Source organism: Cyphomyrmex costatus, unplaced genomic scaffold (genome assembly GCF_001594065.2).
Source record: "Cyphomyrmex costatus isolate MS0001 unplaced genomic scaffold, Ccosl1.0 scaffold193, whole genome shotgun sequence".
Taxonomy (NCBI): Eukaryota; Metazoa; Arthropoda; class Insecta; order Hymenoptera; family Formicidae; genus Cyphomyrmex; species Cyphomyrmex costatus.
The window spans coordinates 6,306,602-6,328,565 of NW_017275965.1; the positions used below are offsets into that span (position 1 = coordinate 6,306,602).

Below are 21,964 nucleotides of genomic sequence, written 5' to 3' on the forward strand. Positions count from 1 at the left end.
GATCCTCAGAAAGGAGACTCAATGACCCGTGGACATTTTGTCCTTTACAGAGTCTTTCGTAGAAACGATAAACCGAGCGTTTTTCGCGGCGCGAGAAGAATAGAAGAGAGAAAAGAGAAAGAAAGAGGAAGAACGACGAGCGGCTCGTCGCCACCGTGGCAGGAAACGCGATCTTTATATCTATAAGGCGTTATGACACGCCAAAGAGGTCGGCCGTGTGCTCATTTGCATGCGCTTTGGTACAACAATGGTATCAGACTTACACGAGTCCTGGCTAGATGCATCCTGCGGTGGCGCACACCGCAAGCGGCGCGACCCGCCGCGAAGCACAATGCACGCGCTGTCGGCTTCTTAATGATCGCATTTTTCACGAAAGTCATTAAGAACGCACGAAAACCCGCACGTCTCTCAAGAAGAAAAAGTACACGAAAAGTTCGCGCAATTATAAATGCCATCGTGAAAGTATGTTTTGTCATCCAAGACTTAAATCATGATCATCTTTATAATGCCATATATTCCGAGAAAGTTTTGATAAGATATATATATATATATATATATAATCCTTTTTATACAGAAATTGCAAAAACTACTGTAAAAATAAATTATTCCTTTTCACATTTATTATAATATATTATACCATTTATTAAGAATAGAATAGACCGTGAGAATACTCAACTACACGTCAAGCATACCAACAAATCAGTTATTTTTTAATTAAATTCTTTTTTTTCATATTATATTAGATATTATATATACAAAATTGGCTAATTAAAATAATTTACTTTCATTATGTTATTGTATCGGAATAGTGTTTGACACTTTCATATCTCGACAGATTCAAAAATTTGTTTCAAGATATTTCTTACTTCGACTATATTTTCAAACTTCAATATCAATATGTGCGATCTATGGGCGGAAAAACTGTATCGCGAAAGTTCGAGTTTCGTTCCAGCCGTGAAACGATAGCGGAGATAGCGACTACTCGCGGGACAACGAAATTGCAGGAATAACACGCCGCTTAGCAATGGAGCAACGCGACTGTACATACACGCACAATAGGTAGATAAGCGGCGCAGGCGGTTGTAAGGGGTACGCGCGGTCGGACTGTCTTACGCGTTGATATGCCCCAAGGAACGATGTAGAGCGGGCGCCCGGCAACGAGGCCTTCCCGAGCGGGAAAAGCGTTCGCCTTCGTTGGCCGTGCCCGGCGCATCTCTTTATCTGATGGAAAGAAGCCGCCTTCAGAGACTTTTGCCCTCGCGCGAGATCGAGTCCGCGTCTTCGTGAGTCATCGTCGTGGCACAGAGGGCAACGCGAGGAGCCTTTCCGCTCCCGAGTCCGTAAACTCACTTTCTTGCACCGGCAACCGTTCGGGAAGATTACAGTGAAACTTTACGAGTTGAAGCTCGCTTTCGTTTGCTCAAGTGGAAGTTTGCATGCAATCGAAGTACGTTTCGCAATATCGATTTGCAATTTGTAGCGGAATCATTCTGAAAAGTTAATCTGGTAGTCGCTGTTAAATGAGTGTAAAGAGTCTACGATAATTCGAAAGAACAAAGAGTTGCCAACTATACTAACTATAGTATTAAAAATTCTCTCTTTTCTATATGTATTTGATATAGATTTGAAAATAATGTCAAAACTTGTTACAGTATTGCTCTACTATTTTGATAGTCCAACAAAATTATTTTCAGATCTATACTTACAATTAGATAAATTTTTAGATACTTTAGCAAAATCGTTATTTCTATAGTTACTCGAAGCTTTTATTTCAATAACAGATATAAAAAAAATTTATTTCACCTATTCCAGAGCTTTTTTATGTATGAATTTTACATTTTTAAAAGATACAGAGAAGCTAGTTACGAAATACTTTTCTAGACGAATTTTCTTATTATAATTCCGTAACAGTAAAAGAAACGAGAACAATTTTTCATTAAGCATGTCTAACTAGAGAAATCTCGAAAGTTATAACTAGATTGACGATCGAACTCGCATAAATCTTCTGTAACTGACACGCTTTTAAGATTTTTCTCAAAGATCGCTTTCATCGCGGTAAAACTTGTTCGCCTTTATTTTCGTCCAATCTTCCATTCATCTTCTAAGCAGCAATAATCTTCCTCTCGTCTAATGCTTTGACAGAAGATAGATCGATATCTTCGCATATGATTATAAGCGACGCAATGTTAAATAAAAATGTCATTATTCTCCTTTCAGAAATTAGAACGAACCAATTAACGGTACCCAATTATCGACTTGTAATCGCGTCATTTGTGGTTGTGATCGTATCAATCGCGGTCGACCACTATCCACTCGAGAAGGCATGGCTCACCCAGTTCGAGTGGAGTAGACATCGCCAATTCGATGCGAACGCTTATTATCATGGACACGGGCGTCTGACCGTGAAACGGGCCGTTCGCGCTAACGATGCCTGTAATAGTCCGCGAAATCGGCGTACTTCCTATCATTACAGACGAACGTGGCCTTCACCATGGTGCACTCTAATGAGTTCTCGGATGACCAATATTTATCGCCAATCTAGGTACTAACAGTTTTCTAATGTACAGCATACATCATGTATTGACGACCAGATTTCCGACGAATCGATATTCTTCTCCAATACACTCGCAATTTATAGGAAGACTTCGAAATGGCACTATCACTTACGAAACTTTGTATTAATAGTGAATATCTTAATTTTATATATTTTTATTAACAGTATTTATTTTTTAAATACACTGAGAGAAAAAAATGTTGTTAATTTAATAAGCTAACAGTATTTGTAATAAATAATTTGTAGCTATAGTAACAATAAATGTCGGTACCGAAAACGAATACCTATATGATTTGTTACTTTTGATTTGTTGTCCAAGATTCTTCTGTCATAGAGACTGATGTTAGTTTGCTATTCCAATCAATTATTAGTAATAGAAGTAATCTGTATCTGCTAGACAGATTTTTTATTTGTTAGTAATATTGATTTGCAAAAAATGCAAATAACGATTTAGTAAATGTGATTTGTATCATAAATCGTGTATTATTTGTTATATTGATGAATAATGAGAAATAATTCACAATAGTAATTGAGCGATCCGTTTTCCTATCAAATTATCACATTTATTATCACTTTTTGCTCTAATAACAAATTCATTTCTCTCAGTGAAAGGTTACGAATCGCGAGCTGGGTTTATTTTTAATATATTATATATACATATATATATATTTCTTAAAAATATATATATATCTTCCTCTTGTATGTGATTAAATTCTTTATAGAAGTATCTTCTTATAAATGAAAAAAAAAAAGTTTCAATATCCAGCGACTTTTAATATAGCTAACACTGTTAATTTTGAATAAGAAATATTTTCTGAAAGCCTTATTCGCAGGCCAAGTTTTTATTAAACATGAATGTCGCTCCTTTACTGCCTTTCAACGTGGTAATTGGATATTTTTTCAACAGAAATTACACGAGCGAATCAAATTACTTCACTGTTGCAGCGGCTGTTCTTTTTTTGTATAAAGAGATCGAGCAGAAAGGAAAGTCGAGTTCGAGATGAAAATTCCGTATAAGGCGACGAATGTGAATCCACAAATGTCGATACAGTTTTCAGGCGGAAGTTCCACAGACAGCTAGAATACATGTGAGAGGAAGAAAGTCGGGACTTTTAACGTTTACGAGGAAAAATACGGGAGATTAGCGTATTATGCAAAATACAGCGTGGCCGGAACGTTGCGAAACGTACGACGCGATCATTACGCCCGGGCGTGCGCTTTATTCGCTGTTATTTACTCAGTCTCTGATCGCATCGTGAAAGTCAGCTTTACACGCTCTCGCGCATCATTTCGAGAACTCTCTTTCTCTCTCTCCCCCGCCCTCTCTCTCTTTCTTTCTCTGTCGGTACTTCCTTATTAAGATTTATTTTACGGAAATCACTGGGCCATGCATGACGAGAGTGTACTGACTGCCACTACCTCTTGCGCTGGTACGTATAAAAAAATTCTTCCAAAAGATGCAACAAATATACGAGGAATAAAAATAAATCATTAAAAATATAACAGAAATATAAAAATTAATCTTGCATCATTTACAAAAAAAAAAAAGAAATTGGTCACAATATTGATCACAATAAATTGAGGAGCACGGAATTAAACGAAAAAATTGCGTTCCCTCAAAGAGAGGAAGATTAAAGAAAAATTTATTTAAATTACTTATCAGATGTGTGTATTTCTTAAATGAACATGCAATTTTTTCGAAAAATTAAATTACGTAATCTCTATGGTAATAGATAAAATTTTTGGAAAGTTAGTATATTGAATCTGAAGGAAAATCAGTTCAATATTTTCTCAGACATGATGAAGGTGGAAATGATATGGAAGAAAAATGAAAAGCAGAAATTTGCCGTGGAGAGACTCGTCTCTCAAACTTACTATCTCGAATCTCGAGCAAAGAGACTTTAATGCGATGTAATCGTCAGTCCGAAGAGCCCTCTAATATCAGCCGCCGTCTCGGGCAGGCCGATAGTTAGTGGAAAGTGCGGGTAAATGTAAAACGTGACGCGGTTTCAATCCGTCGCACGTAATTGGGTGTAAAAGTCGGTTCACGTCCATGGAGACAAACGAGCCAAACGGAAGGAGAAGATACGGATTTGGCGAGATCTATCGTTTGATCTTCAGAACATAATTCTCCTCTCTTTCCCTCTTCGATTCGTACTAATCCTGAATCTGGAAAGTCTTCCACGTATCACGGTAACGTAAATGAAAAATGTGAATTGCGTTGAAGAAATGCATAACGACCTAGGAAGGCAAACATTACACGAAGGGGGAGGATAAATGAAAGTTTGTTCTTTCAGAAAGCTCGTATTACTTCTGATACTCGCGTGCATTAGTCTGACGTCGATAATGAATCTTTGTTCGAGTCTTTCTGATCATTTGCTACCTTCTATGGTGTACGATCTACTTCATAGACAATTAAATGTGGACAAGCAGTTTCTATTATTAAAGTAAAGTAGAAAGTTATTCCAAAAGTACGTATAGAGTAAAATATAATAAAAGAATACAACGCAAAGGAGAAATTTTATAAACGGAAGGATGCGAAAGATTAGCAAAATTCACGGAAATAATATAAATATTTTACATTCTATATTTTTTCCTTTCTCTAATAATTTAATAATACATAGCTTTATTTACATAATTATGCTAATTTTCTCTAATAATTTCATATTAGGTAGCTCTATTTGTACAAATTACACTTGTGATAGTAAACCGCGATGTATTTCCTTCAACACAGAATAGCTCATACTGCAAATGTAGCTGTATAAAACTTAAAATAGAAATATTTTCAATAAAACGTCACGGTCGACTGCGCATTTATATAATATATTGTATCGGAAATTTCTCACGTTGGTGGACACACCTTAACACGAAGGTCATATAATACGAGATAAATATATTTTAAGTCCGTGGAAAATATGAATCTATAACCACGAGTGTGCAAGGCGAATAACTCACGATTACTTTCTATGGAACGGCAACAAGAAATGATTTAATTCTACATATAATAATTTTATTTGTAACATTTCAAGTCTTAAATACCACAGATATTTCTAATTTCTTCCTTTGTTTGTTTATATATTGTAATTATTATAATAATTTATAGAAATTATCATGCACACATAAATATGCCTTAATTTCTATATATAATATAATTTATTTTTAAAAAACCAAGGATATTTTCTCATTAAATGGTGAAATATATTAAGATTAAAAAAATGAGTGAATTTCCTTCTAGATTTTATAACAATATACTGCTATCACTGAGTCCTCCATTTTTTACTCCATAGATAAATGGAGTCATCACAATGATAATGACCAAAACCGCGATTTTCACTTGCCAGGTTTCAGCGATAAGCTAAAGTGCTTTTTCGGCATTGAAAAGATGTTGCCAGATATAGTACTGTTAATTAGTTGGGCTTGAAGAATATATATAAATAAAAGAAATTCCAAATCTCTCTCGCGTCCGCTTCGCTTTCTCATCAAGCTACACATCCTGTATACTCAAAATAGTTTGAACATCTCTTAAGCTTGAATTAAGTTTTATAATTTATAACTTCTATACGGATTTCAGTCCCCGAGGGAAGGAAAGACTACTATCGGGACCGTGTCAAAAATCTCGCGAGAGAAGGCTGGTTTGATATTGATGAACGATTCAGCCCACTTTCCCACACACGTCCATAATTCGTACGCGGCCCTCGCTCTCAAGAGGGAGGAACCGGTGTTACGGCAATTAATTCGTACCCGATCGACGCGTCGCTCCGAGCCCTCACGAGAGCATTCCTTTTTCCCTGTTCGGATTCTCATCTCCCACCGTCGCTGAGAGACGATGTGCGCTATTTCCATGAACCAAATACGGCGGTCGGTCAAAGACGGGGAACAGAGAGCGCCGACGCTCACGCGGCGGCGTGAACGATTGATGAGAAGTGTCGGACTGGTTTTCTTTCGGATCCTCTTTTCAAGCTCGGCTTTAACTAAGCGATGACAATTGCACAACAAAGAAACTTAATTACGTACATCAGCAATATTTTCGATAAATATTTTGACTTAACCTAATAAAAATGCAACGTAGCGTTCTTACTGTATACTGAATATAAACTTTCTGTTTTCATATCTATTAAAAAATATCAACGTTTTCTCTGCGCAACTTTGAAATAAATGTTATTTGTACAATAATATTTGTATAATAGATGTGTGAAAAACCAATTGGATTTACTTTTACTTTGCTTTATTTTTTTGTTCTTATTTCATTTAAAAAGAAAAAACTATCAATCAGACTAGTTCTACATTGATGATTAAAAAAATCGAGAAAGGATGAAGAAGTTCGCATAAGACTCACAAGTAATTAAAGTAGAACACATAATAACGGAATGGGCAACGAGATCTTTGCTTCGGGCATTCGCCATGATTATTATTGTCGTACGTGTTTTTTCTGTCATTCTCCAACAAAGTGTGCCGATTTTATAGCGATCAAAAGACGCTGCCACTCGCTCGAGATAATCTCCTGATTAATGTTGTAGAACGAGAAAGAATAATACTTCTATGTTCTCGAATAGATTCGCACGTGCACGAATCGTTTAAAATTAGAACAGCCAATATTATTCTATGACTCAGAGAAAAAAGAAGAAAAAAAGAGAAAAATAGGTATTGTGACTCATACGTGTAATGTTAACAGTCATACCAGATCATTGCCATTGTCGTACTTCATTTAGATTTTTATAACATACTCATCTATTAAGCAACAATACGACAATTGCTCACATCGCAAGAGCTTACGAAATAAAGTATTCTCATTTAGCAATGCTGATGAAGCAATTCTGAATATCTATCTTGGTGTCTCCCTCGAAGGATCGTGACCATCCGTACGTGAAAGCGAGGTACGCCCGATCGAAGTGCTTCGATCGAACAATTAAACAATTGTCAGGGCTGACCCACTTCTCCACCAGGACACGTTGTCCTTCCTCGTTGTACGTACGCCATCGTACGTAGCATGGCACTTTCGATCTACAGTACAGATCGTTCAGATTAAAATCGCTCGATCGCGTGCGTTCAGCTTATTTGGTAAAACGATCAAGTGCAAAGAAGAAGCTACCGGCAACATAAATATAATACGTTCGGCAAACAAACAAAGAAAAGTATAAATTATATTTAATAATTTATATATAGATATATAATTGTTTCCATACTACAAATTTTCTGAAGATATGCACGAAGTCTTTATAATACATAATTAGCATTAGATTCATCATAAACTATTACTTACATAAAGTTTAAATACTAATTATTCAAATTATACTACATAAGATGATCCGAGAGAAATGCATCTAATATTAGGTCAGGCAGGAACGTTTTATCATCGAATTTTTATAAGCACTTAAAATATACCAGTCGAGATCTTAACGCATTTCAAACTACAAGCATATTAACGTCGTGCTTACGGGGAAATTGTTCCGATTAATAATTAATCAGTTCGATAATGTTGTCTCATGTTATCGCCTGCGTGATACTACCTGGTTTCTTTATTACCACTTGCCGATGATAGATGGATCGATCCAGACGAAGCGTTAAACTACCCATTACCACTACGCATTCCCGATCGCATCATCGCGTAGTTAATAAGATAATAAGTACCACGCTGGGGATGAATAATCGCGATAGGACGCCCTGGAGCCGCGCCGGTCTCCACGCGAGTACGTCGCGCGCGGCGGCGATTAACCACAGCAATAAGGAAGCGTTCACATCACGGATTAATTGCAGAGTCTCCTTTATAGTTTTCGATGCGAAAGAATGCACTTAGGACGAATCGTTGATTAGTTAGCCGGTATTTCTCGATTGGCATTTCACAACGGTATACGCCACGGGAATTCAACGTCGGGATATTTCAATTCCACGCCTGTTTCCCAATGGACCGAGACATGCAGATGACTTGGGAACGCGTTTCCTTTTACGACCAAAAACCGTCGAGGGCAGACGTTATCGATTGATCAAAATTACAATCATGACGTTAAGTAGTGACTTCGTCAAAGTGAAAGTCCGACGGCTGCTGTATTAACGCCGTCGTCGACTCGTCTCGGTTATGTCGGGTGTATACGACTTCGCGCGGCCGCGTACACGGCGGCACACGGGCAGCACGCATCTTGTATCTAATTATCGAGGAATGCTTTGTGCGTGTAGGAAGCCGCGCGCCGGCCGTCCAGGCTTAACAACTCAGCAGAAGAAAAAGAATCGAGCCCACGAGATTGAGCGGTACACGCACGCACTTACTTGATACACGTACGACATTTCGGTCAATTTCGCACTCGCGCCGTTTCTTCCTCTTTTTCTTCTCTTTGCGGTGGTTTTTAAGGAGTGTTAAAGAATATATTATCAAGAGATAATTCGGCGACCTGAAAAAATGTGGGACTTGATAATTTCGAAAAGAAGAGATTGAAGGAACATTAATTCGACGTACTGCATTCGAATTAATGTCTCCTATAATTCTTCTCTTAACCTCAATTTTTTTAATTACTAAATAATCGCTAACATAAAATTCAAGAATCATGAATATATTTATTCAAATTATTCTAAGAAGAAAAATAACATCGCTGCTCTTTGACTGACTTTGATTGTGCATTGAATCAATTAGATACAACAGTTTGTCAAACATCCGCAGAGGTCCTTAGACGTTTCGAATTTATTTGAATTAAAAACAGGGAACGCAAAGTGGAAGTAAAGACTATATTTATGAGCAATCTCTTTTCTCTTTAGCACTAATCTAATCTCGTAATTTCGACGAATGTTGTTCCCCGTGTTAATCGTTTTGGACGTCTTGATGATGGAGGAATATGAAAAAATGGTGAAAATTATAGACCCGAGTATCGCGAACCGCCCAGGTCATTCATTCACACTCGGGTTCCCAAAGGGAGGGCCATGCTTTACGTTCCCATGATGGATAATTAATAATTATAAAGCGATCAAGGGAAGGGTGGCATTTATGCGATCCGCCACGGTAATTTCCGATTCGCTGGTGCACGAAAGATGCGAATTCGTGCCAACCTCGATTTTGTTTTCACTCTAGAGGGCTCGTTAAGAAGGAGAGAAGCTGCACATATGTGCATAAAATCATGATTAGATGATGGTTCCATTTAGTGCGATGCAAACCCGCGGAAAAACGCGCATTCATTTCGCGTGTAAGAATAAAAAACAAATTTCTAACGTTATATATATCGTATATAATTATTAAAGGAAGATCGTTGGTATGTTTCACAAGACAATTTTCAATAATTGAAGGTTTACTCTCCAGAAAGATGTATAATCCACATAAATGCACAAAAACACATTTGCATTACAAGAAATAAAAAAATAAAATAAAATAAAAATAGACACTTTAAGAGAAACGAGACGCATACAATGTGAAATGTATGTTATAAATATCACTTTTCTGCCAACAAACTATGTATTGAGAAAATTTGAAAGTTTGTAATGAAGATGTCGAACAATATATCGTTCCTCGATCATTCTCCATTCTAGACCGTTTATCGATTCGCGCAATCTTGCCTCGTATTATCGATTATACTCGGACGCGTTGGTAACGCCAATCACGTCCCCAGACTCGGTCGTCATTATGGAAATAGTGAGTGTAATGCGTCGGGGAGGCAGATGATTGCGCGCGTTCGCCAATCTTCGTAGCGTCTAATACGAGGAAAATGCGTTAACATGCGTGTTTGCTTTAGGCATTTCTTGGAATCAGCGATCGCGAACAAACTACTCAGTCTACTGAAATTACTGGAGAAATCATCAAGTATAATTTTATACATTAAATGTTTTCGTTTAACTAAGTTCATAATATTTCTCTTGAATCTTTCGTCAGAAAAAATCAAATCCAAACTCAATAGGGAATCTACCTTTTACAATAAGACATTGTGTATACGCAAATGATCATGATAGATATTAAAAGGAAATTATTTTTCTAGATAAATAATAAATTATAAATAAATATCGCATAAAGTCAAGCTATTCTCGATACTCAAAGAGCGCGATTCTCTCGATACCACTGACAAAGCTGCATCGTATTTGCAAAGGACCAAGGAATAACAAGTCGGAGATGTTCATTGGCGAAGCTAACGCTCCGCAAAAGATCGATGAGAGATCGAATGTCAACACGAGAGATCGTTCGACGGCTAGGTATACATATACAGCGCCGAGATTTTCGAAGCGAAAGTTCATTCGTGGAAGTGAGGATAGGGAGCCCTTTGTGCGTCTTCCATTGTCGACTGAGGGAGGCTGACTGGCTGAATTCAATGCAAGTCGCGCTCGAAAGAGTGGCCATACGCGGCTCAAAGGGAGGATAGTCGGCGTATACGAGTCAGTATAAGCATTGCGTGCAATAACTTCGGTGTAATCGTCGAGAAACGAGTTAGGAGAGCGGCCATGTACGGTGGGCTTCCATACGCACGCGAAATAACAAACCATATAGCAATACATCAATAAAATCGTCTAATTCAAGGCCACGTCGATGTATAAACAACGCTCATAATTAACATGCTAATCTAAATCATGATCCTTCTCTCTCTCTTTCTCCCTGGCTCTCTCATATGTGGAAAAATATATAGATATTTGAATTATAAGAGCAATATTAATATTTTTGTTTTATTACGTACACAAAAAAAATGATTTTGCTGAAGTATTTATGTAAAAATTTATAACTAGATACAAATTTAAAAATAATTTTAGGAGCATCAAAATAATGATGTAAGAATGTCAAGCATGATGAGCAATGTTGCGAAAGCATTTGGCATTCTAGTAACTAGTTTGAGCGTCCTACAAAATTATTTCGATTACCCAACAAAATTATTTTTAGATTCATATCTAGCTACGATAGATAATTTTTAGATTCTTCAAAACCTTTCCGTATAATTATTACATGTATAAATATTCTATATATTTAAAAATCTCAATCTTAGATCTCCCTCTCCTCCACATCTATCCAAATATGCCGTTATTGCATCGGATATACGACACGATCGGTCTATAATCTTTTCTGACTCCCATCATGATAGCAACATCGAGGCTAATATCAATCAGATAGGCTAGCGTTTCGGTACGGATTAGCCAGTTTGCGAGTGAAGAAGATTTACGAGACTTCACAGACGACATATTAATTTACGTAAGACTTACCTCGTGTGCTTGATCCTCGATGCTCCGTAGAACCGCGAGATTGCGGATAGTCGCGCGTCGCGACTCGAACGATGACTCCAGCCTGGTGGCAGCCTTACCCACCTCCTCCACCAGTCTTCGGGCTCGTTTCACCGACAATCTAGAAAGATAAAAAGGAACCGTGATCGTGACGCACCGTTAGGAATCCGTGTGGCCGTCTCCTCATGTACAAGCGATCGAACCCTAACCACGAACGAAGGTCAAGATGCAAATCGGAATCGAATGTTTCATCGACTAACGTGTTTCCTTATCTTCGCATTAAAATGTCCTTGGTTGATACATACTTCATAAATACGTAGGAATCAATGAAAGTTTAATGTACCTGCACCCTCAATCAAATTGAATAATTTTGCAAATTTAATGCCTGCTTAATCAGAGAGAGAAATCATTTGCATAATGAATAGATAATAATTCAATGTTACTACAAGTGACATTCAGTATTATATTAATGATTAATTAGAAACAACACATTTAAATAAGCAAAAATTAAACGTTGATATTTAGTTTATAGAAAAATTAAGTTAGGCGAATAATCAAGAAATCATTTTTCATATATGTGTGTGACAAAAAGTATTTTTTAATTTAATTTAAAAGAAAGAAGGTTCCTTTCTTGCGTGATCAATAAAAATAAAAAATTGTACCTAACGTGCTCGATGTGTGAAAGAGGAGCTGCGCGTTCCTCGAGCGCGGCGATGGCCTCTTCGGCATCTCTAGACGTTCTTCTCAATGTGGGGTCCGTGAGGAGCCGACCGAGAGGCGTCAAAGTGCCAGACAGGCTTGTGCATTCCTTCAGGTCCGACATTTCGAGGGCTAATCTGCGACCAGCCGATTGCCACTCCGTCATGAGGCTGTCGTACTCCTACGGGAAATCAAAATACCGATCATGGCGAAATGATGTCTATCTACTTCTCGCGATCTAGCGAAATGTCCTTCATCGGCAACCGGTATCCAGGAGGAATGCCAGCGACGTAAAAGTAGACATGTCTAATACGGCGATTGCGCGATTCAATGAACCGTAATCAATCAATCATTGCAAACCTTACGGGGAATACATTGTTTAAAGAAGTACGTAATGAATGACGCATATCTGTTGCACGTAGAACAAATACGCCGAACTATTATCTCGATGATTTCTTAGCTCCAAGTGCCCGTTCGAATCGTTCCAATCACGTGCGCGCAAATACCAATCGCGTTAGATCAACCCGCGACGTATACGGCGCATGTTCGGAATAGCGATTGATATCGATTTCCGATATAATTAATTTAATACTGCATTTATACATCAAGCTCTACCATAGACATATCTTCGTGACAAGATATATTAATTTTGCCCGATATAAAGTCAAGATTAGAGAAACGTAAAAATTAGATTATCAGCATACTACAACCTCTCATAAACGGAAATAAAAAAAATAAAAAGTATTGTATTATAATATATATATATACATGTATAAAATATGTAATTATCTTCCAACTTTAAAATATTTAATAATCATACATTTACAAGTATACACGTCCGATAGGTTACAGTTACAAGTTCAACCGATATCTTAATTTTGTGAAATTGCCCAGTAGATTAATCAATCTCATATAATAATCGATCTCCGGGTATAAATCCATTATCCCCAGAGATAATCGATGGTTAAATTTCTATCATGGTAGTATTAAAGGACGGCTCGACAACTGTAGAATACATTCGGACAATGCAGAATTATTAATTACGAAAGATAATTACCCAGTATTCTCGTCAAATATATTTTTAATTCCTCTTCTTCATCACAACTTTCGATTAATAATCGATTATTACCCGATTTCACCAATCTTCCTCGACTTTTTATTAACGAACATAAAATTAATAACTCACGATTAAAAATTAAAGTAGCATTAAACTTTATTAGCTTTCATGAGAGATATAATAATAACATCTTCATTAAACTTGATTTAAAGAAATTTAAATGTCTTTAAGAAAATTAAATCCCAAAGAACGTAAAAATACATGCAAGATATAATTTTATTCCAAGAAAATGATTAAAAAATTTTAATAATTAGAATGTAAACACATTTCAATAATGTGGAAAAAAAAAATACTGATTAATTAATAATATTATTGACCAATGCCCACGATCAAGCAATAAATTCTCCGACATTCATTGCGAAAGATTATCGGAATAAGCAGATCGATACAATTATTTCGCTCGACCGACTTTCAGCTATTTATTTCGCTAAATTTGCCGAATCATCATGATGACCCGATCGAAATGGCTTTCCATTGACTGAATGACAAATTGCGATAATAATTTGTCGCGAGATTCACATTACTAAAATGTTTATCTACATTAGTCTTCATGTACTTTATATTATATAATATAATATAAATTATTATTATTACATACTACATTATTATATGATATAATATATTATATATATTGTATAATATATTATTATATAATATAGTGTATAAATTATTTTATGAGAACACTTTATGTTCCCTTTGATCTTCGGTTATTTCAATTAAATTAATGCAATATCGATGGATTTAAGTATTTACTGTGAAAGTATAATTACCTTGTAAAAAGCGATCCATTGCATCTGGTCGTGATTTTCTTCTCGTCTGGGAATATACTTTGCGAGAGTGGCGTCATTCACGATGACGGTCTGAAAGGGAACGTTTATGGCTAATTATAATGTCCCGATAGCATTCAATGATCATACTTATGGAACTGTAAATTACGTTTGTCACAAATACCGAGCTTTAGCTTTTGTAACGATATTCGTTTCGCCCCAACAAAGGAGAGAAATGTCACAATGGAAACCGTGAGGCTATAATGCACCAAGCGACACAATTCCGATACGAAACGCACGTGCGGACGCTTAAGAAGCCAAATATAATACACCATGGAAACTGGATCAGCTCAACGTACAATGAACATCGGGAAACAAAAACGACAAGCGATTGAGCATGATTACTTTCTTGCCTGCGGGAAGGTGCGCTCAATGCCGTCTGAGGATTTAATTGTTCTTCGATATCAAACTCACCTGGACGTTACTGAGAGGTAAGAGAGATTCAATCAGGCCATCCGTTGTTGCAGTACTTCGAAGCACGAGAGTCTGAGCCACGTTGACTCTGCCCTATAAAGACAAGAATTGATTTCTATGACGGTTTCTCAATAAAATCTTTATTCACTCGTGATATTATTCTTACCTGCAACAGGATTACTACTTCGTCTATGAACTCCAGACTCTCCTTAGAATCACCGCGTATGAAAATAGTGAAGCCATCTTTTGTGCAGTCGGAGCTGAAAATTAAAAATAGAAATCAAACATTAATTTGCAATCATAGAGAATGTAATAAAATTATTTCTTGTTTAATTATACAAACCATTTATTTATGGAAAGAATAATTTTGCCAAAGTATCTAAAAATTTACCTAAATAATATGATTGGAGTATTGAAATAATTATAAAAAAACACTCAAGCTGATTGCTAAAATGTCAAAAATTTTTTCCATATTCCTTGTATTTGAATTTCCAACATAATTATTTTGATAGTTCAATAAAATTACTTTCAAGTGTATATCTAGCTAAATGTTTAGATACTTCAGTAAAATCATTTTTTCCGTGTTTGATCATTCTAATGTATAGTGAGATTTTACTCTAGTAAAATCGTCATTATTGTCTCACTATACATTGGTATATCTTGAACAACTTTCAGATGGAATTATGATATATTAAATAAATATTTCCAAAAAAATAAGAACATGAATTTTCACTTCTGTTAAAGTAACAATGTAATTGAAAGTTGGTTCCACGTGTGTGATATTATCGTCATTTCTAAAAATAACCGTTGTGTGTGTCCATCGCTTCGTACATTAGCCGGACAGCCTGCACTTGGCGGTGTTTTCGAGTGCTTATCGAAACTGTACCCCACCGTACACAAGTGCACCGGTCCGTATTTACAAACGTCGAATTTCCTAAGCAAATATTATCGCTTCCGACGAGAAATTCCGTGTGCACACGTAATGCAAGATCTCTCATATATGTTGCTACGATTTCTCCTTCCCGTCGTCATGCCGCGAAATGGAACGTGTCATTCGTTGTGGCGACGCTTTTATAAAACAACGTACACGTGCAGCTCCTGCAAGACATGTCTCGTTATGTATTTTAATCGACATATCGTTTCTCACGATCGCCATTCGCGCACAATGAGTTAATTTTAAGGCGAAGCGCTTAAATCACAGAGAAAACTGGCGCACTTTCGATTTGACATTGTCAAGAGTCTGAATTGCGTTTTATCTACTAAACACAAATAATTTTAATAACTATTAATTCTACATTATTCATATTTCTGATGACACTATATCTCAATATTTTCATTGTTTTCTCTTTAATAATTTACATTTAAATAAAAAAATTGATAATATTTTAGATATTTTTATTAAACAAAGGTAACAAAGGTAAGGTTTATTTACGTTGCAAAATAACTTACTAAATAAATAACTAAATAGAATAATTTGTATGAATAGCTTTCATATATTTAACTCTTTTTTTATAAAGCTGGAGTATCCTAAACAAAAAGAATGATTTTGCTGAAGTACCTACCTAAAAATTTAAACAGATACAGAGATTTGAAAACAATTTTATTGAATCATCAAATAATTATATAAGAAATTCAAGCGTGACAAGCAATATCATTAATTGAATTACTTTTGTATTACAGGAAATCGTTTTAAGAGATTATTATGGTGTTAAAAGGTAACAATGCCGTTGTAATAAAAATGTTGACATTCTAACAACCTTATACATACATAATTATTGTTATAATAAACATTAGTCCAACAAAATTATTTTCAAATCATATCTAATCAAATTTTTAGATTCAACAAAACCGTTCTTTCCGTGTAAACATCACGCGCCAGTAGTAAAAGGTTAATATCAGTTTTCAACCACATTCTCATGGAAATGAGCATTTTAACGTTATTGCTGATTTGAATACTTTTGTACTACCTTTATACTTTTGTGTACTAAGGAAACTTATACATTTTAAGTGACTCGTTATAGTGTCAAAGGGCAACATTGTCGCTGCAATAAATGATTGTATACCTGGAAAATACACCTACAAGGACTATAATACGATAAGAGATCGCATCTTCATAAGCAGTAGCTGAAAATACGCGTAAGCGCAATCTCAGCCGGCTAAACGTAACCCAGTTGTATCGGATATCGTAAATAGCATTAAGTTATGACACGTGGGTGGTTGACATTAAGCATGCAACGTTTCTCACGCGGCTCCCGTGGCACTCACACTCCTCTCTCGTCTTTCTCGCGTATACTGTAATCACGTTCCTCTGCACAACACAGTGGTGCAGTGTCTAGCGGGCACAATGCTGAGCTTTGTATGCACCACTTATATCACGCAGTCTATCCTAAATCGTCATCAACGCGACAAGCCACGAGTCGAGCGCGACGTACATCTCTGCCCCTCGTGTTTGTTCTACTTCCGGTTACGGATTGTTCCTTTGACTTCTCTGTCACGATACACCAAACTCCTCGATTGTACATTATCGGCAAGAGAGAGCGGCTAAGGAGACGCCTATGCAACGTTTCGTGACAACCTTCTCAAATTGCAACTGCGCGACCGAGACTTTCGACTGCGTTACACGTTGCTACTCCCCGTAAAATTTGATAGTGCAAATCATACAGTTGGCCACGAGTCGATGGAGCGGGTACGACCTGTTGGAGTGATAGCGCATAAGATAAAATCAAATCGCAGGTTCTGACTTCCTGTCGTTACACGTCCATTTATGAAGTCACGGCGAAGGTAACCTTCGAACCGAGGAAGATCATATTTCCGGATTTCAGTTCCGTGAAATATTAGGAATGATAAATCATCAACAGACTGTATTTTATCGTTGACTGCGTAAATTGAATATATTAATCTTTTTTATCCATTTTTCATCAATTTTTGGTAATGAGTGTTTGTTTTAATTTATTAATTATTTCAAGCTATTTTTTCTACTTTTATGTCTTAATTGTAACGAGTCGTACATTATACGTTCAAAAATAAAAGATCCTGCGCACAATGAAAGAGATATTTCACTGTAAAAAAGCGAATAAAATCTGTGAATAAAATCACCAAAAAAAGGATAAAATCTGTTATCTATTCTTAAGTATTCAAGAGTGCAAATTTTTTCACTCTTTTTCAATAGTGGAGGATTTCCAATCTTTCGGAATGAAATTTCACTCCAAGAAATATTTTGAGAAATTTTTATTTGTCTATAATATCATATATATTTCTGTTCCTCTAATATTTCTTTCATTATACGCAGGACTTAATTTGATCTGTTCGTATATATAATAAAAAAAATTCTTTTTATATTTTTATTTCTATATAAAACTGAATTGTTTGATATTATTTCTCAACCAGTTATCGTTAATGTTTACCACGCAAGTACTCTCCCGGATGTGGCTCAGTTATTCGCGCGTATTCTCCGCGTATTTTACCGCACGATGATAGATAAGAGGACAGGATCGAACCACCCTTCCTCATCACAATCATCGCGCATCTATTATCGAACCGGCCGTTTCCATGTAACCGTAATGGCACGTACTCGTGGATTTAACGGTGCGGAACAGTCAGATCACAGCGGTCGTTCGTTCTCCGGAACCACCGATCTTGTTGATAAGTAAATCACTTTGATTTCGCCGAGTTAACGTCACGCGACAGCTCACGATCGCGACGCCCACGTCTCGCCTGGCTCGGCGCGTCGGATTCATCAGCGCGTGGTGTAACTGCCGCATGGCGGTTGACGTATGATGGATATAGGCGTTAGCGAGCACGCGTTACAACGTCTCTCGTTCCTCCCGTACGATGCGATTATGCGATTCAACGGCAACAGCAAGAACGAGATCGATAAAACGGCCCCGAAGAGGCTGTGTCGACACTGATCGCCGTTAGCGCGCTTGACAGTTAGTGCTTCGCCTAAATTACACGTCCCACACGTCGAGGGAGCTAATGAAAGGATGCTGCGATATAAGATTTGTCGCTGACCGAGGAGATCCCGTTGCGAGATGCTGAGCCGGGTATGCACGTTTCCTTTCCTAATAGCATTGGACGGTGCTTCCAAGCCAGCGGAAGTCAATGTCACTGGCGAAGTGGCATGGAGCAGCTCAAGGACTTTCATTATGACTGTATGTCTGAGATCATTGAGATGAATTGGTAACATTTACTAATCAATCAATCACTAATTTTTACTTCTACCTTCTGGATGACGATTCAATGGTTTAATAGTGAGCGCTAATATATTATTAAGTATTTTAATATATGACGTTAAATTAATGATGTTGAAACAAATATAAAGCTCATTTAGTGATGAAACAATTCTTTCACACGGAATTATTTCAACATTAAAGATCTAAACTTGACTACTTAGAGTTTATTTAATTTGTCCACATTGCGGTCTAATACGATACTTTTGTATTAAATTATTAAATATAAAATTTACTGTACGTTGAAGAATGCATTTTGCAATCTATAATAGCTATATAATTTTCAATTTTTAATTTGAGTATATAATTTTATAATATATATTTTATAATCCGAAAATTATTATAAAACGTACAACATTGGCGTTTAAAATAAGTTCAAAATATGTTAATTGATACAGATGCAAAATTATGGTACAAAAAGATTTTGAATTATCTAAAAATTTAGCTAGATACAGATCTAAAAATAATTTTGTTTACTCACCATACTTGAGTTTCCTACATAAATATTTTGATGGTCCTAAAAATTATTTTTAGATATTTCATAGCAAAATCACTCTTTCATGTAACTAATGGAAAATTTTCGAGAATCAACTATGTACTCCCAGGAAAAACCTCTCGTATTTAGCACGACTGTCGACCTAGACTCCCGGTGAAACCGGCATCGCATTCGATATCGCAAGAGTTCGTCGTACGTATAAGAGTCCCTAGAAGTAAGAGTCTGGCCAATTTTGTCCTATTTTTTATTGGCTTGATGAAAACTAGCGGAACCAATTAGATGAGGACTGAACACTGTGAAAAAATTGGAAAGCAGATATGCGAACGCCTTATACAGTTGTGTAAGTACACGTATAAATGCACGTGTATGTGCACATATGCGCGCGCGCGCGCGCGTTATTTTTAATTAAACTAGAAGACTGATCAGACTCTTACTTCTAGAGACTCTACGTCGTACGTGCGCATCGTGCTGCACTGCAGCGGAGTCTGAAACCACGTTCGCGTCCTGGGTGGGCAAAGGTTGTCGAACAGAGAGGCCGCGTCACGACCGACTGTCGAGTCGCGATTGACGCCGGAGGAATATTCTGGCACAACGTGCGCTTGATAGTGCAGCAGCGATAATTTCGCGTCCTGGGGCGACCGCACGAATGACATTTTTACCGGGGTGCACGCAATTCGACGTCGATCGTCGACGTCGGCTCCGCGTGTTACTATCGCGACATAAAACTTCTTTCCTCGCGAAATGAGAGAAATTGCTCACACGACACCCGGAAACAGCGCCGAACAAACGTGAATTATATTATAGAAATATCTAACTGCTGTAACTTCGAGAAACCGCTTTTCCTTGCCACGGTGAATTCGATTAAGCCTACAGGATGCCGCAGCTTCATTCTGATGCTTAGTCACGAGCCATAAAGTTTAGATAAATGTAATAGTTAGCATTAGTACGTCGTCGACCGCGATACCTTCAGCAACAATGATCATCGTGAGGGCCAGTATAGACGTGGCTAAAACTATTGGTATTTAGACAATCAATTCGACAGAATACCGTGTTTCTCGGTAAATATCTAATCTTTGAGGAGAGTTGATTTGTCATTATGTTTCTACGTAATCTGAGAATAAATTAAAACAAGGAAACGACATGTTACTGATTATAAATACATATGTAACTGATTATATATACATATATAAAAAATCTCTTTAAAAGTGAACTATCTATCACTTTTTATTAATTTATATTAAACATCAATTGTAATAAATCATACAGAAATAGTTAACCTTAGAATGCTATCGATATGTGAACGTGCAAATAAGCGAGGTGATTGAATGTTAAGATATGTCTTTAATGGATCATTAAGAGGTCCAATTTGCCATGCCGAAAGCTGACGAACAAAAATAAGTTTTCAAAAATTTTATCCATGTATTGTATTAATATCAGTATTGGACTCCTTAATGGTCGGTATTATAAACAATTGACAGTATAATTTAAATTTTTAAGCAGTTCTGTGTTATATATTTTATTTAAGTGTAAGAGGAGACACACACAATTAGACTATATTCTATATTATTTCAAGATTGAATTTGATAGCGTGTTTATTCTTTCTTTCCTTTTAAATTAATAATTATTAATATCATTTGTATTTATAAAATATCTAGATTATAAATATCTTATCATTAAAAACATGAAATATATAGGAAATTTGTATTACATTAATTAACAGTGACCTATTCCTTTATATGTAAAATTTATGTATCGATAGCAATACTGTATATCATTTATTAATTAGCGATAACATTTTAGGGTTAAAATTTTACTAGAATAGTAAAATAATAGATTACTTGGATATTCAATTAAAGTCGACCGTTGCAATAAGTAACCAGTCATCAATTGACGCACGAATAATCGAATTTCGGAACCTTAAAGGGACGACGAACTCGTAGAAAGTTGAGAAGTCGAGCTCGACGTAAGTAGAACACATTCGGATGGCAGCGAATCGTGTGAACTGACATTATAAACGAAGAGACCTATATTCTTAATACTGTTCTAATGCTGCTAATAGTGCTCTAATGAGTGTGTAAATATCGTCGGTATTTAAACGTTACATGACAGTTTTACAACGCTAATCGCACCGCGACCAAGAATCCGTTGCGTAAAACTCACGTGATTCTTCCTACCGAGAGAATAAAACAAGCCATAATAATATATCTCGCCATAAAAGAAAAATAATAAATCTTTATGACTAATAAAATGAGACATATATACAGCCAGAATCACATCTTATACGTAAATAAATTTAAGTGAATACATACGAAGGACCAATGGTCCATAATTTCCGTAAAAACATGCGATTAGAGTAATAAAAGTTTCAGACTGGGTTTTCACTTCAAATTTATTTCGTTTCTCTTAATTATATTTTATAAACATACTATTATAAAATATTATAAAACCGGTAAGTCA

At 36.4% G+C, this 21,964-nt stretch overlaps 2 protein-coding genes across 2 annotated transcripts in view; both read right to left on the reverse strand.

Moving 5' to 3' along the window:
- The window catches only part of LOC108772662 (uncharacterized), a 42,263-nt gene extending 27,243 nt beyond the window's left edge, over positions 1-15,020 (reverse strand). The window contains exons 1-5 of the mRNA XM_018538234.1: positions 14,949-15,020; positions 14,783-14,875; positions 14,312-14,401; positions 12,388-12,605; positions 11,708-11,846 (exon numbers count right to left, since the gene is read on the reverse strand). Coding sequence (XP_018393736.1) covers positions 11,708-11,846; positions 12,388-12,605; positions 14,312-14,335 — 381 coding nt within the window. The 5' untranslated portion in view covers positions 14,336-14,401; positions 14,783-14,875; positions 14,949-15,020. The remainder of the gene's footprint in view (positions 1-11,707; positions 11,847-12,387; positions 12,606-14,311; positions 14,402-14,782; positions 14,876-14,948) is intronic.
- The window catches only part of LOC108772663 (uncharacterized), a 53,823-nt gene continuing 46,304 nt past the window's right edge, over positions 14,446-21,964 (reverse strand). Inside the window, exons 6-8 of the mRNA XM_018538235.1 lie at positions 14,949-15,042; positions 14,783-14,875; positions 14,446-14,466 (exon numbers count right to left, since the gene is read on the reverse strand). Coding sequence (XP_018393737.1) covers positions 14,446-14,466; positions 14,783-14,875; positions 14,949-15,042 — 208 coding nt within the window. The remainder of the gene's footprint in view (positions 14,467-14,782; positions 14,876-14,948; positions 15,043-21,964) is intronic.